This window comes from Ictalurus punctatus, chromosome 15 (assembly GCF_001660625.3).
Source record: "Ictalurus punctatus breed USDA103 chromosome 15, Coco_2.0, whole genome shotgun sequence".
NCBI classification, from domain to species: Eukaryota; Metazoa; Chordata; class Actinopteri; order Siluriformes; family Ictaluridae; genus Ictalurus; species Ictalurus punctatus.
This window is the reverse complement of record NC_030430.2, coordinates 18,872,727-18,887,219: the sequence shown is the minus strand read 5'-3', so window position 1 is coordinate 18,887,219 and position 14,493 is coordinate 18,872,727. Positions and strand designations below refer to the sequence as shown.

Here is a 14,493-nt window from a genome sequence, read left to right as displayed (position 1 = left end):
TTTCATTTACATAAATACAAACGCAGCTAATTATAAAATATAAATTCGATAAAATATAAATATTAAACTAACCTTAACTTTTGGCTCTTTAAAAAAAAAAAAAAAAAAGCAGATTTCCTCATTCTGACCAGCCAAATGCCCCCATGGTCAGATGTTTCTATCTTGCTAATAGAGATATAAAACAATATAAAAACCCACGCGCATTAACAAACATTATCATTACATTTCAGCAAATTTTTGAACAAATATGTAATATCTATATGTGGTTTATTCTGTATTTAGCTTCTATTCCTCTCATCTCACCCCCTCTATCGCACCCTCTTCCCCCTCCTCCTGCCCTCTCTGTCTCGCTGTCCAGCACACTCTTCACTTCTCAAAGTGATTTCAAATAGATCGTTCTCGCAGGGAATCCTCAATCCCAAAACTCTTGAAGAACGAGACTGGATTTACCGTGATTGTGAGAAGGGCAGCATCGAGGTAAGTGGGTTATAAGTGGGTGAGTCTTTTTCTGTGCGAGCTTTAGCACTGGAGCAAACAGATATTGCTATAAAGCTGTGTCATGACATCAGAATCATTTGGTGTGTCTCAATTAGCTCCGTAGGTGGTGAATCAGTATATCGTGTACACAAGTTCGGGCACTGGTAAGGACCCTGACTCACTACACATTGGAACACTTATAACTCAATTTCCGGAGATATGACTCCGTACTCGCGTTGTAAAACGTCACCGAAAATGAAACACCTCAAAATATTTAACAATAACAAGCTACTTACGTTTGTAGGCAAAGTGGGATGAGAGTTCGTCCCCCATATGTTCAAGCTAAGAGGCTTCAGAAAACATGACGTCATTGAGACAGTCCTTAAAATGGCCGACTCCCTGATCAGTGCCCTGACTACTGAACTAGGGAGCTGATTGAGACATATCCAGTCTCTGTTTAGTGCTTTAAATCCAAAGTGGGTGTGGCTTTTTATAAACCCAACACATGACACGCTCTGACAGTTCCTCTACCTCAGCTACATCACTCAAATTCATAACCACTGAGTGTGAACCACTGATCTAGATATAAAACTGGATAGCTCATAGAATATTAAACTGCCAGCAGTAGGTGAAGCCACCGGAAGTGCTCTGGCGGCCATTTTACGATTCCCTAACAACAGAGGGCGCCGACCGCCAACGGACGAAAACTGTCACGATGACCCGATGTGCTGCTTTTAACTGCAAAACAACGTTCGCTTAAGGATGTGGCAGAAGTGCCCACGGGTTGTAATTTATACACACCATGTACTTATTAAGCACAAATGCGTCGTTATCGCCATGTAGAGTGGGGATAACGATCATAATCTTTAATAATCAACAGTAAAAATACAACGTCAAAGTGTATAAATACCCCCTTTTTAAAGCAAAAAGTACCCAGTGGTGTTTTATAGAAATTTCACTCCGCGGCTAAACACTAAACACTAATACTTAAACACTTAAGCACTTAAACACTCGCACTTCAACACTCCTGTAATCTACTGAGGGAAAAGGTACAGAAAATAATGCATAAAAAGTGCGTGGGAATAAAATGAACCGGTCCCGGAAGGTACGCTATCCCCGTTGCGAACGAGTTTATTTTTATGCAGTAGTGTTGAGTGGGTTGTGAATTTCTTAGGGCTGCTTTGGCTCTGAGGATCTGGCAACCCAGAAACCCTCCCAGAAACCCTCCCTTCCACACACACACACAATCAGTAGATTACAGTAATGTTGAAGTGTTGGTGTTGAAGTGCCAGTGTTTAAGTATTAGTGTGTAGTGTTTAGCCGCCGGTTGTTGCTTAGCTCTCTGTTCTTACCTTTCGACCACAAAGCTGATATTCTAACAGCGCGGAGTGAAATCTCTATAAAACTCTCAAATGAAACACACATCATCCCCGTTGCGAACGAGTTTATGTGGTTAAATATTCTCTGTACACAAATATCCGCTGTATTTATATATTTGTTTTATGCTTCAGAGCTCCGACCACTGCTTGTATATATATATATATATATATGTTAGGGAATACAAAGATGGCGGCGCAGTAGCTTCACTGTTGGTGACGTCATGAGCTATCCAGTTCTAGATCTAGATCAGTGGTCTGAACCAGACATGTGTATGGCATTGCTTTTTTTTAATCCCACTTATGCACTGATTATTTTCGGTTTCGCCCTCAATATCTTCCACCTTTGACTCTAGGGTAGTTTAGCTTATTTGACAATACAAAGCACAGTTACATCTCAGCTTCTTTGTCAAGCATAACTCAATAAAGTAATTGACTTGATGAACCACTTGAATTAATTTAGTTGGTTCTGTTTCTCAAAATATAAACAAATGAACAGCCTTATTTAATCCACCGTGTCCCTGATCAGGCAATTACTAAGGCATCAAAGTAAAAAACCCTTCTGCTTCCTTGACTTTTTTGTTGCATCCAGTGGGATCCCAGTCTAATCACACCTCTAATCGCAATCAGATGCCCTGTGAAAACAACAACAACACAAAAAAAAACCCCAAATCAACCACAAAAAGAAACAACAACAAATCAAGAGTACACGTCCTATTTGTATTCGTATGTGTAGATATTTAGAAGATATTATCTGCCCGTTCTGAGTAATTTATTCGGATTTGGTTAAAACCCTACACTGTAGACTCCCTTTTGTTGACAATAGTGGGAAAACATCATTGTAATGGATAAACAAGGAAGGGAAAGTAACAAACAGGGCATGATTTAAGATTCAAGAGGGAGCTCCAAGGAGACGCAATCCGCCCAGGTGAGCTATACAAAATTTTTTTTATAATAATAACGTTATAAAACCGGTTTGCTCTTTTTCACCTTTTAATAATATTGTAAGTGTTCATCAGTGTAATCATCAGATTATTACATTAGATATGTATTTTTGCTGTGGAGGTATATTTCCGGCATCCACCAGGGTGCTACTGTGGGTCCTTTGTCAATTTAACAATACCCTGCCCCCGTATCCCCCCCCCCCCCACTGATACCACAGAGCACGTCTAAACATCATCTCTAAAAAAATGAAAACAAGAGTCTATTAACTGAAAAATAAATAAATAGCACCAGGATTTGAACTAAACAGGCATCTGACAGGAAAAAGGATGGAGAGATAATGTGTGTGAGAGAGAGATGGAGAGACAGTTAAAGTCCACTTAAGCATTTCTTTCATGCTAAATATCAGTTCCTTCCACATCACCGACAGAAAAAGGCATTTCACAGGCACTCCATCACTAAATATAAACACTTCAGCATTCACTTTGAATTTCCTTTCGCTGGTGCTCATTACTCAGCATTGGTGTACCTGGAAAACCTGGATGTTGGAACACTGCTATTTTTTTTTTGGTTTGTACGGTTATTAAACATTATATACTTTTACGCTTCCACACTGTGTGTCAATAATGCATGGCTCAGCCATGCCAGCTCATCGGAGTAAATGTACAGAGAGAGGATCTCCGCTGAGCTCGGCGTGCGTGGGTATGATATTAGTCCTAGTACAGAGATCGATTCGGAGATTTCTGCCAACACTGCAAGAGACAGAACACTGAGTTTTTACTGTAGGAAACACACACGCACACACACATATACACAAACACACACGTAGACACACAGGGTGTCAGAGGAGGATGACGTCAGACTGAAATAACGTCAGCGAGTGCCTTTGGTTTTCCCAGCACTGGCAGATATGCTGCTCTGTTCATTCAGTTCAGAAAGAAATAAAAGCGGGAGAAAGAGACCGTGAGGCCATTTTTAAATAGTTTTGGATCCTTTTCCATCCCTTAGCTTTATACAGACGGTTGTCATACTTGAACTGAGCGTTGCCATGACAGTATCTGTATCTGTTTAGTGCTCCAAATATTTGTATCTGTATCTGTATTTGGACCTAAACCAGAAGTGTCCGAGCCGCCTGAGCTCTCAGCCGTCCTCAGTGTCTTTGCCTTGAACTTGCTCTTGTGAGATTTGTGTGCTGTAGATGGCAATTTCATCATCAGGCAAGCTGACAAACGAGCCGAGAGCTACGCGCGCACTGACAGGAAGGCAAATGTAAAACTAGCACCCTGAATCATACATCATAACTAAGACATTTCCTCACAATTACACTCTGTATATAATCAATAAAGAGTCAACACCACCACCACCACACTTGTATGACTAATATTAAGTGTGTTTTTTTCCCGCCCATGCGTTATCATTGGTGCACCGCCCGTGACAGATTTCACCTCGGACCTGAATGGGGTGGCGAAGGCACTACTGGCCACGTGGCCACGTCGAAGGCACTCATTAAGGCACTGAGGTGAACGAGGAGGTATAAAGGAGTGAGTAACTGAGTGAGCAGTGATATCTACCTGCCCGTAGGTTATGTGAGTGTGTGCGCGTCTGTCTGTCTGCAGCTCGCTAGCCTTCTCTCGCTTTCTCTGTCCTGAGGCTGGACTATTAAACGCAGCCTCTGTTCAAATTGCTTTTGTGCGGCTCCACTGAACAGGTGGATGATGACAGGGGGAACGGCGGCGTGCTCCGATTGCATTTTAAAAGGCCTGCCCACATCTGCTGGGAATCAGTGGCATTCATACCACCACCCAATTTTACAAGTCATCTACTCCTCGCCACATTAGCGCTTTATGTTCAACTTCTAAATTCATTTACATCGACTCCGTCTGGGAGGGACGCGCCGCGATGCAGTCTGAGAAATCCATTTCCTCCTTCATGCGTGGCCACTGCATAAGACGCTAAGACAAACATATCACGGTGTGTTCATCTGCTGATGCTCATGTGGACTAAAGAGGTGGCGTTGCTCTAATCAACTGAAATTTAGCAAACATGACCGAGATGCCGGTTCTACACAACACATGGCTATCTAGCTGAACAGTAATGTTAAGAGCTTTTCCTTACCCTGGTTGATTATTAGTTTTGTGTGTGTGTGTGTGTGTGTGTATGTGCTTGGATGTTTTGTAAGCTTTCATACACTATATTATCTATATATTTCATTATAGGTGCATTTCATTAACACACTTAAACTACTCATTTACAACTATCATCTTTTCGCACACGTTAGATAACATTCTCAACACTAGCCACGTTAACTACGTCAGGAAGTAACAGTTAATAATAGCGTCGCCTAGTAAGTGAGCCGAAACGATTTGAAAATGCACAAAAAAATGTGAAGTTATCCTGAAACACCAGATACAACATGGAATGAGTCAAACGCATTCTTTCTGTCGACGAATTAAAAGCACGCCGTCATGGTCTCTCTTAGTGTAGTAGTGTGCGAAAGTCTTAGGCCCGTGCAAAGATAATGAAATGATAGAGCAAAGATAATGAAATGAAATGTTTCTACATTAATAATATATAATACATTTCTACATTAATAATAAATACTATAAAGAGCAGTAAATGGTAATAAATTGAACAAACTTGATATGATGACCGTTTACTTAAAAAAAAAAAAAGAGTAGTTTCAGGTACTATTTGTGTAGTTTTATAAGGAAATGAGCTGTAAGTTTAACTGAGCATCTTACAGAACCAGCTACGGTTCTTCTGAAGACTTTGACTGTCGCACTCGCTTCGTATTGTTGCGGCAAAACAAAGCAGCCTTCATTATGTTTTTCATCTGAAAACTGGTCTCTTACGTAATATGCTGCTTAATTTACTGACACGCAAACATCTTTTTTCTGTAACATTTCATTTAGCGCTGGAAAACTAATGTTTGGAAATCGAAAATGTTTTTGTACTGACTCGATAATGTAGAAGTCATCAAATAAAAATCTGTAACAAAGTTTGTACTAAAATAAAATAGAGTGCCTAAGACTTTTGCACAGGATTGTAAGGTACTGTAAGAAAAAAAAACAAAAAACAAAAGAAAGAACGAAAGAGATTAGCAGGTTTTATTGTAGAAAGGAAGTATGAGTCAGCGATTTTGGTGTCGTTATTGAACTGGCATTATTTCACGTGTGAAAAATGTCATAAAAGAAGAACATTTCATGGGTGTGGTGAAAGTAAACTGCATGAAATATATATTGTATATCATTTTACTTTGTATGTAGCCATGATGCTGGGTTTTTAAAGCAGGGTTGTGGCATATTCTGAGCTTTATTTTTGGAAAGCTTTCGGCAACCCTGCAAATCAAATGAACTCCATGTTACAGAAATAACAAGCACTCAGTGCTTGGGACGATAAGTGGCAATATAAATTATGAGATTGTGCAGAGTGTTTCACCCTCACTGATGAAATTCAGTCCCTCAAATCCCGTGTTCGGATTGAACGCGTGCTGCCTGAACGCTTCAGCTGCCACTGAACGATGACGAAATCATGAAACGTGCCAGCAGAAAACTAATTACAGCTTTCTTAAAGAGAAAGCATGGGTGAGTTTTCATGAGAGATTCATTCTGCCCCAAGTTCTCAGAGTTCTTACGCTAGCACATGCCTTTTAATTAGCCAGGATTAATGGTTTAGGACGACTCACTCTTGCTTGAGATATGAAAATCCATCAAAACTTTAGAACAGGCACAGAGAGAAATGAGCTACAAAGCCTGTTATGGGATTTCTAATGATTGCAGTGCACTCAGAAGAAGTCGCCTTTTGTATAGTATAAGAAACCTGTACTGCAGTTTAGTTTTTCATGTTCTTGTTTGTTTGTTTGTTTTTTATAAGGCCAGACCTTGCCAATGAACCCTATAGACATAAACATGAGATGACAGCTCTTTCCTCTGTGCCTCTTTTTTGTCGAGCTGAAGAGTCGGGGTTACAAACGGACAAGGTTTCTTGCGTGCCAAGTGTGACACGGCTAAAAAAAAACAAAAAGAAAACAGCCAGGGTTATGTGTTCCACTGTGTTTTAGGTTCTCATCTCCACTCAAGGATTCCTAAAACAAAATGTGAGCCGATGAAAAGAGTCAAATAAAGGAATAAGGTTAGAGTAATCCAGAAGGAGGCAGCTGAGGGTCAGAGTCCAACCTAATCGATTACCTGTCTTGGTGGCGCAAGTTACCGAGGCAAAAGGCCAGGCGGTGAAGTGTGGAAGAAAGAACGTGAGCAGGAGAAATGTTTACTTTTGCACTTCTCTCGGTGGTTTTCTACTAGAGAGCGCATCTTAAGTTTACTTCCTTCATCTCGCATCTGGACGCACAAGCTGTTGCTTCTGGCGACTGCATCTGTAATCGTGCACTCTATGTGGACATACTCCTCTCTCAGCAGCATGTGGCAGATCACAAAATAATAACAATTTTCTAAACAATTACAGGGAAAATGCCCTCCCAGGGTGCGAGATGTGCTGGTAATTAGAAACGAAAAGAGGCGTCGTCTGACGTGATTAACCGTAGACGTTTAGTGCTTCACATAACAGTAGTCTAGGTGCTGCTGCTTTCAAACCCGATACCATGGATACGCAGCGCTCTCACCCTGCCCTAATCGCCCACTGGAATAGTGTCCACTCGATTATAGCATTAGCAACAAGCGTTTTGACATCTGTCTTCATTATTATCAATAAGGAGGAGCGACTGAGTCGCAGGTTTGCTCCATTAGCTCGAGTGGTTGCGCAGTTGTACGGTTGATATGGTGCATTAGATGGATCCAACACGAACTAATATGTTGAGACTGAAGAGGACAGGCTGATTGCTTTGGGGGAGGAGCAGCAGCCGAGGCAGAGAGCCACACCGCTCAGAGGCCTGTATATCGGTCAAGGTAAAGAGAAAGCAACTGCATCTAAATAAGAAAGCTTATTGCAATCTGTATAATTACCACGGGGTAATGAAATAACTCACCAGCCGTGCCGCCTTCACTTAAGAGAAATCGATGTGTGTTTGGGAGTTTATTAGAGCAGTGAAGTACTGAGGCTGGAGGGGGGAGGAGGTAAAGGGTCCAATAGCACAACCTGCATTAGCAGCTAATCAAGAGGCGGTGAGGGTTAAACCTTCAGCACAAATTCTGCATTCTCTCTCATTGCATAAAATCAGGCAATGTGTTCATTGAATATACATCTTTGCGGATCGTGAGTTTAAGCAAATGTCATTTTCAAGTGAACACGGAATGACACATCTCAGAGTAAAAGTTAACCACAGCTTTAGCTTTGGTTTGTCATCATGTTTTATCGTCAAACCAGGAGGAACACTCCATCTGATCATCCCCAAAGCCAGTCATTCTCTAGGGCAAGCACAAGACGGTTGAAATGAGAGACCTGCCAGGGTGACACCTCTAACTTTTCCACTTCTCAGCACTTTTTCCTGGAGCCTGATTCTCCGAATCCACAGCTCAAATTGATGGCTCTTAAAAAGCCAAATAATGAAAAGACAAACCAGCTATCGTTGCTAAAGAGTGCTTATCCAGAAATCATTAGGCATACAGATGAGGCTGCACTGCCTACGACTGGCTCTGTCTCATGGATGGCTGGCTCTCTGATATGCTCCCTTTAGGTGGAGTCAGACAGCGAAGAGCTCACACATCTCCACTGAAAGGGAGATGGGGAGTGATGGGCATGGCCTCCTTCCTTTCTCAGGTGCCCCACTCTCAATGAAGGAAGCAGGAGGAAGAAGCAAGGGGAGGAGGGCACTCATTTATTTAGCCGTCTGCCCAGTTCACCTGGAGTGATGGCAAGCCATCAGCAAGGTAGGCTGTTATTTCACGGCCTGTTAAGCGCTAATGCTGTAACACACCCTCCGTTCCAATTTTGGTGAGCAGGGAGCATTTACGCCAGGCTCAAGGTTTGGCCAGGCCACGGACAGGAAATAGAGAGAGACGAGATAGAGAAAGGGTGGGCAGAAGCAGGAACTGTCGTTTACATGGACTGCTGAGCTAGCAAGAGCTCACCCACCCATCCTTGCACAAGCAGGCCAGCACAGAGCCACTCCAAGGTAGATATCCATTCAGACCATGGATGACTGCCTCACAACACATGCACTCCAACCTCACTGCCTCCTTCGTTCCACACGCCTTCTCCTTCTGATTTCAGACATTGAAATGGTTGTCCTGCGGTGGTCTCTCTGGTGTGACCAGTAATACATTCATGGACAGGATAAAGAAAAGAGGTCCGGCAGAGCCAGAGGGGAAAGCACTCGGCAAGAACGAATGCTCTTTAAGGTTAAGGTCAAAACACTTATTTGTGTTCCAGTACACAGGCCTGAAGAAGACTGATTAGCAACTCATGGTTATTATCCCTGAGTGTGGCTCTGATTGATCGTCCTTGCTCAAGCCCAGAGTGGACATTGGCACAATTTTACACAGAAACTCTTTGCAGTAGGAGACTTCATTCATCAACATGGTCACCTGACCCAAATGCTTATTATGTACAGTCCATGGCTCTGTAATCAGACACCAGTCTTTCCAAGAAGCTTGTGCTCTCCACTGGACCAGAGCTCTGAGAGCGTGTTGGGAGCTGACAGCCTTCACTCCACCCAATCCATCACTTTCTGGAAAGACCAAAACTACTTAACTTAGGCTTTAAGTCCTGGAGCTGTCCTACTATCCCATTTCTGATAGTCTGTGCTGAGATGCTGCAACATACATTCTTGTACACATGCATATACATTTGCTTCTAGTCTGGCAAACTCCATATTCTGGTACACAGAGTACAAGAAGGAGTAGAGCGATTTTTCAAACTCACCATAAACCTCATTCTGTTATGACTAACTTCCAACATCTCTGCTATTACCAGACTGTATGAGAAGCCAAGGGTAATACCACTGAGCTCACTCAGCACAGGTGTGTAGGAGGTTGCAAGGATTCTCTTGGTCCACAGAAAACTGTCAAACAGAGAAGAAGATAACATCTGCGTACCAAATGGATGTGTTTTTATTTTTCGTTTCATAAAATAATCTCTATGGTTCCAAATCGGGTTCTGTATGGTTTCGCACATCTCCCTGTGTCTCTGTTGGTTTTCACTGGGTTCTCTGGTTTCCTCCCACCCCCTAAAAACATGCCAGAAGGTGAACTGGCTAAGCTAAAGTACCCCTAGGTGTTGATAGGTGTTGGGACTTGTGTTCCCAGGACCCAACATGACCCTAACCAGGATAAAACACTTACTGAAAATGGATGAATGAGAAAACACATATAGTTTGGTGTCATCTGAAAAAAACAAACAAACAAACAAAAAACTTTTTCACAGTAAAGAATTTACACCACAGTTTCATGAAAATCACAAGCAAGCAGTAGTTTTGGGGATGTATTTTACAGTTAGAAAATACCATATTGAACAGTATTTTGGAGTAAAGGAACTCTACACTAGCCACCACAAATATTAGCCTAGCTAAAAGATTCACTATACGGATTGCCGAATTGTTCAGCAAACCGATTGCCATACGCGTTTTTTCACACTTTTCTGTAATCTTCTTTTCTTTGTGATACAAATACAACAAGCCCATTTGCAGCCCATTTAAAATGAAGATCGTGTGATTAGGACCTGTATTTACTGTATCTGCTTTTCATTGCATCCGTAACGGAACGTAAATATATTTGAAAATGACTCGTCACGGAAGGACGTTTTCAGATATGACGTCGACATACAGTGTCACCAGTTAGCTTGAATGCTATAGTACAATTTTTTTCACAATACATGCTCAACTGTCTTGCGAGTCAACATTAAAAAGATGCCAATGTAAAATAAAGTACATGTTTTTGTAGTTTCATCAAAACCAAAAGATTTACACAGACACTCTGAGTGGCAGGATGGCCCAGTGTGCATTTGTGTGTATGTGTGTGTGTGTGTGCGTGTAGTGTCTCCTTCTGTCTCTGCCACATCACACAGTATGATTGCATCAAGACGTTCCGCTCCCCAAAGAAACATTGTCCTTCTGCCTGCACTCTTCATAAACAACACAAGAACGATCAACAGTCTTCTGAAATAAACAAGCTTGGTGTTGGTTTGGAAAGTCAGCCTATTGTTGGCACAGGTCTGTAAAGTGTAATTTGTGGGTGTGTATGTGTATGTTTGTAAGAGAGGGTGAGCAAAGGTGCAGAGATAAATCACAAGTGGCACACACACGCAGTAGGGCCGTGCTGGGGCACACTGGAGCAGTAGCGGGGCCTGCAGTCTACCTATGGTGGCAGTGGCTCTCAGCATGGGAGAAGATTAATGCTCCCTCTCTGGAGCAAAGGTAACATCCAGAGCTTAATAAGGTACAAACAATTGCTTCCATTTTGTTTGCTACCAAGGGAAAACTAAAATTGTGCTACTGAGGTGTATTTTTTACTTTCAGTATGCCTTGGCAGGGTTGGGATTTGGAGCTGTGTGTGTATGCGTGTCACGTGAAATGGTCTTATAAAACCGGAGCACTCATGCATCCATTGTGGTGTGTGTGTGTGGGGGTGGGGGGCTGATTAGGGTACGAAATTTCAACACCCTGTAACGCCCGATGCTCGGTTTCAAAGTGTTCCAGAACCCTTACCTCGACGCCCTGTACTTTCAGCTTCATGTGATCCTCTCGCGTAGTCTTGCCATCTTTCCTCTTCTTCCAGCAGTAGCCGTCCTTCCTGTACTTCACCTTTTTACGGTTGTACAGTATCATCGACCCATTCTGTGGCCTAGATCCCAGTGAGACAGGGACGAGAGAAGGGAAGAGGGGGAGGATGAGAAGAAGAAGAAGAAGAACAGAGGTTTTTCTTTTAGTCAAAGCCTATGCTGTGGGCCTCATTTCAGAGAAGTACACGGGGGCTAATAGAGTCAGTAATGCATCAGTGACTAAGATGACACAGCCCCTTTATGGCATTTTTTGCATTGGTATGCACAGTTTGACAGTGAACAAAGCAACCTTCCGCATAAATTTGCAACACTCTGGTAAAAGAAAAGCACTGAAAGTGGCGTTTCTGCTTGGTGTAAATCACATATAGACTGGAGTATGCAAGCGGAGAGGCTGCCGCCTCTGTGCTGCTTCACACTCTCAGATGAGTGGTGGAGAATGTCCCCTGAGGGGGAAAAAAAGAGATATCCCTCAACATTTCATTCATAATTCATTAGAACCGTACCGGCCATCGCCTGGTAGCTGATAGTAGTGCTGAAGCCTGTCTAGCTTCACATTAGGAGGCTCTCGGTTTAAGCACTAGCTAATAATTACATAAAGCGAAGACAGCATGAGGCACTTATGCCATATGTCTGACAAAATCCATACATTTATACAGCAGTTATGCAGAAACCAAAGGAAAAAAAAAAAAAACGAGACATGAATGTACATAGATATTCTCTGTATTCTGTACTTTGCCTGGCTGCTATAACAATGCAATTTTCCCTTGTGGTATCAACAGATCTATCCATCTATCACACACACACACACACACACACACACACACACACACACACACACACAATACTGCTATAGCTGGCAGGAGCTGGAGCAGTCCCATGAGGAGATAGCATGGTTGCACAGTCATTGGCTCCCCTAGGTGTGGAAGTGGAAGTGCTGTTGGCCCAGTCCTGTAGCCGGCCAGCTGCTGTGAGCTGCCTGTTAGCCAGGCCCAGCATGGCCTCAAGGTACACTGGCAGCAATCAAACCATGCCTAAACATTGTGTGGCTGGCACTGTCTTCGTGTTTATCTTCTCATTTTCCTCACTCAGTATTATCCATTACGCTGCATACATCAATTTCTCGTGCAGCTCAAGGGGGCCAGTCGCTGGTTTATTTTTGCGATTGCTCATCAATCATTTCAGGGGACGAGTGTCTGGGGCTGATATAGAATGAAAAGAGGACTCCCACCAGCCCAACTCTGTAGCGCCTTTTAATTAGAGATGCCACTCAAACTCTGCCATCCTCCACTCTCTCTCTCTCTTTCACTATGCCTCTGTGCCAGCACCAGTGACTGTGTTCCACCAACTCCCTTCTGTTGTTCCTTCTTTCAGGCCCACTAGAAAGATCTCCAGTGGGACCCACTAACAGGATCTCCACTGAAATCCACTAGCAAGATCTCCTACAAGGAAGATCTCCACTGTGACCCGCTAACATAATACCCGTTATAAACCTCAAGCAAAAACCCTACTGTGACCCACTAGCAAGATCTCAACTCCAACTCACTAGAACAGTCCTCTACTAGCAAGATCTCCCAATAGGAAGCTCTCTACTGTGACCCAATGACAAAATATCCCCTAGCAAAAATTCCACTTTGACCCACTAGAAAGAACATCCCAAACACTAGCAAGACCTCCATCCAGTGCACTAGCAAGATCTTCAGCCAACTCAATAGCAGCATCTCCCACTAGCAAGATCTTCATCCAACCCACTAGCAACATCTCCACCCAATGCACTCGCATGATCTCCAACTAGCCAACTAGAAAGAGCTCCCACTTACAAGATTTCCAACCCAATGCACAAGCAACATCTCCACCCAATCCACTAACAAAACCTTGACTGAAGCTCCTGCCCAAGATTTTATCCAACCCCAACCCCCCATTTCTCTCTTCTTAGCCTTCTCCATCAAGTTGTATCATACAGGACTTTTCTGTTGTGACAGGAGATTGTCGAGGATTATTGACAATAGCAAAACACAGTCCAAAGTTGTTGGTATTGTTGTTGACATAAGCATAGGCCAAAAAACAGTAGGCACAATATTTCAAACAAAGGCCAGATTCGAAAAAGTAGTCAAGAAGTAAGCCAATGTTGAAACACGAGACTATCAGGTAACAGTATACAAGGCTCAGACAGTACTCAGACACTATATATAAGTATGGCAAGAGTTTGCAACATGATACACGCGTAGGTCTTATATAGTCTAAGAAATAGTAAGTGATCAGGAGGTGTATATTCAGAGCTCAGGGGAGGGGATCTCTGTTGATGGGAGGTGTAATGTCTCAGGTTGATGTGTCTCCCATCCTCCTGATCTTATTTTACTCAGGCTCCCTGGTCTAATTTTCATCCTCCCACTCTGGTCACATCAATCCCTCATTTCTGCTTCTCCTCATTCATTCATTCATTCATTCATTCATTCATTCAGCTCACCCTGCCCACAACCACACACCACACTGCATCGTTAATAGCCTGCACTGACCTTCACAACTTAAAGACTGTTTTAAAGTAGATAAATCCATTAGAAGAAAAAAAGAGAGAGAAGATGAGTGAGGCAGAAAAATCAAATGAATTAGTCATCTAATCCACCGGGACTGAAGCAAAGTTCCTGTGTTAAAGGTCACCACAATTTTGCATGTCAGCACAGCTTTGTGTTCAAGAGCTTGTGGGCATGCCAGTGTTTAACCGAAGGTGGTTGGTACCTGGGGTCTGCCTGCAGGGCTCATTCTCATTTTCTGTGTCTGTGTACACAGGCGATTCAATTAAACTTATCAGAAGGATGGGTATTTATACACGGGGGTGAAATATTAACTGTGCTGTTATCAGAAAGCCATGACAGGAGAACTGCGGTCCCTGAGGCCTAAATGTGACAGATTAATATGGAAATTGAATGATGATTCTTAACTCTCTCTCTCTCTCTCTCTCTCTCTCTCTATATATATATATATATATATATATATATATATATATACCGAGAGAGAGAGAGAGAGAGAGAGT

The 14,493-nt window shown here is 42.6% G+C and overlaps 1 protein-coding gene across 11 annotated transcripts in view; it reads right to left on the bottom strand.

Moving 5' to 3' along the window:
- Positions 1-14,493, bottom strand: part of camta1a (calmodulin binding transcription activator 1a) — a 439,144-nt gene that overhangs the window by 178,071 nt on the left and 246,580 nt on the right. For all 11 annotated transcript variants that reach the window (XM_017488154.3, XM_053686534.1, XM_047160515.2 and 8 more), the window contains one exon: positions 11,392-11,527. In XM_017488154.3, the coding sequence (XP_017343643.3) occupies positions 11,392-11,527 (136 nt within the window). The remainder of the gene's footprint in view (positions 1-11,391; positions 11,528-14,493) is intronic.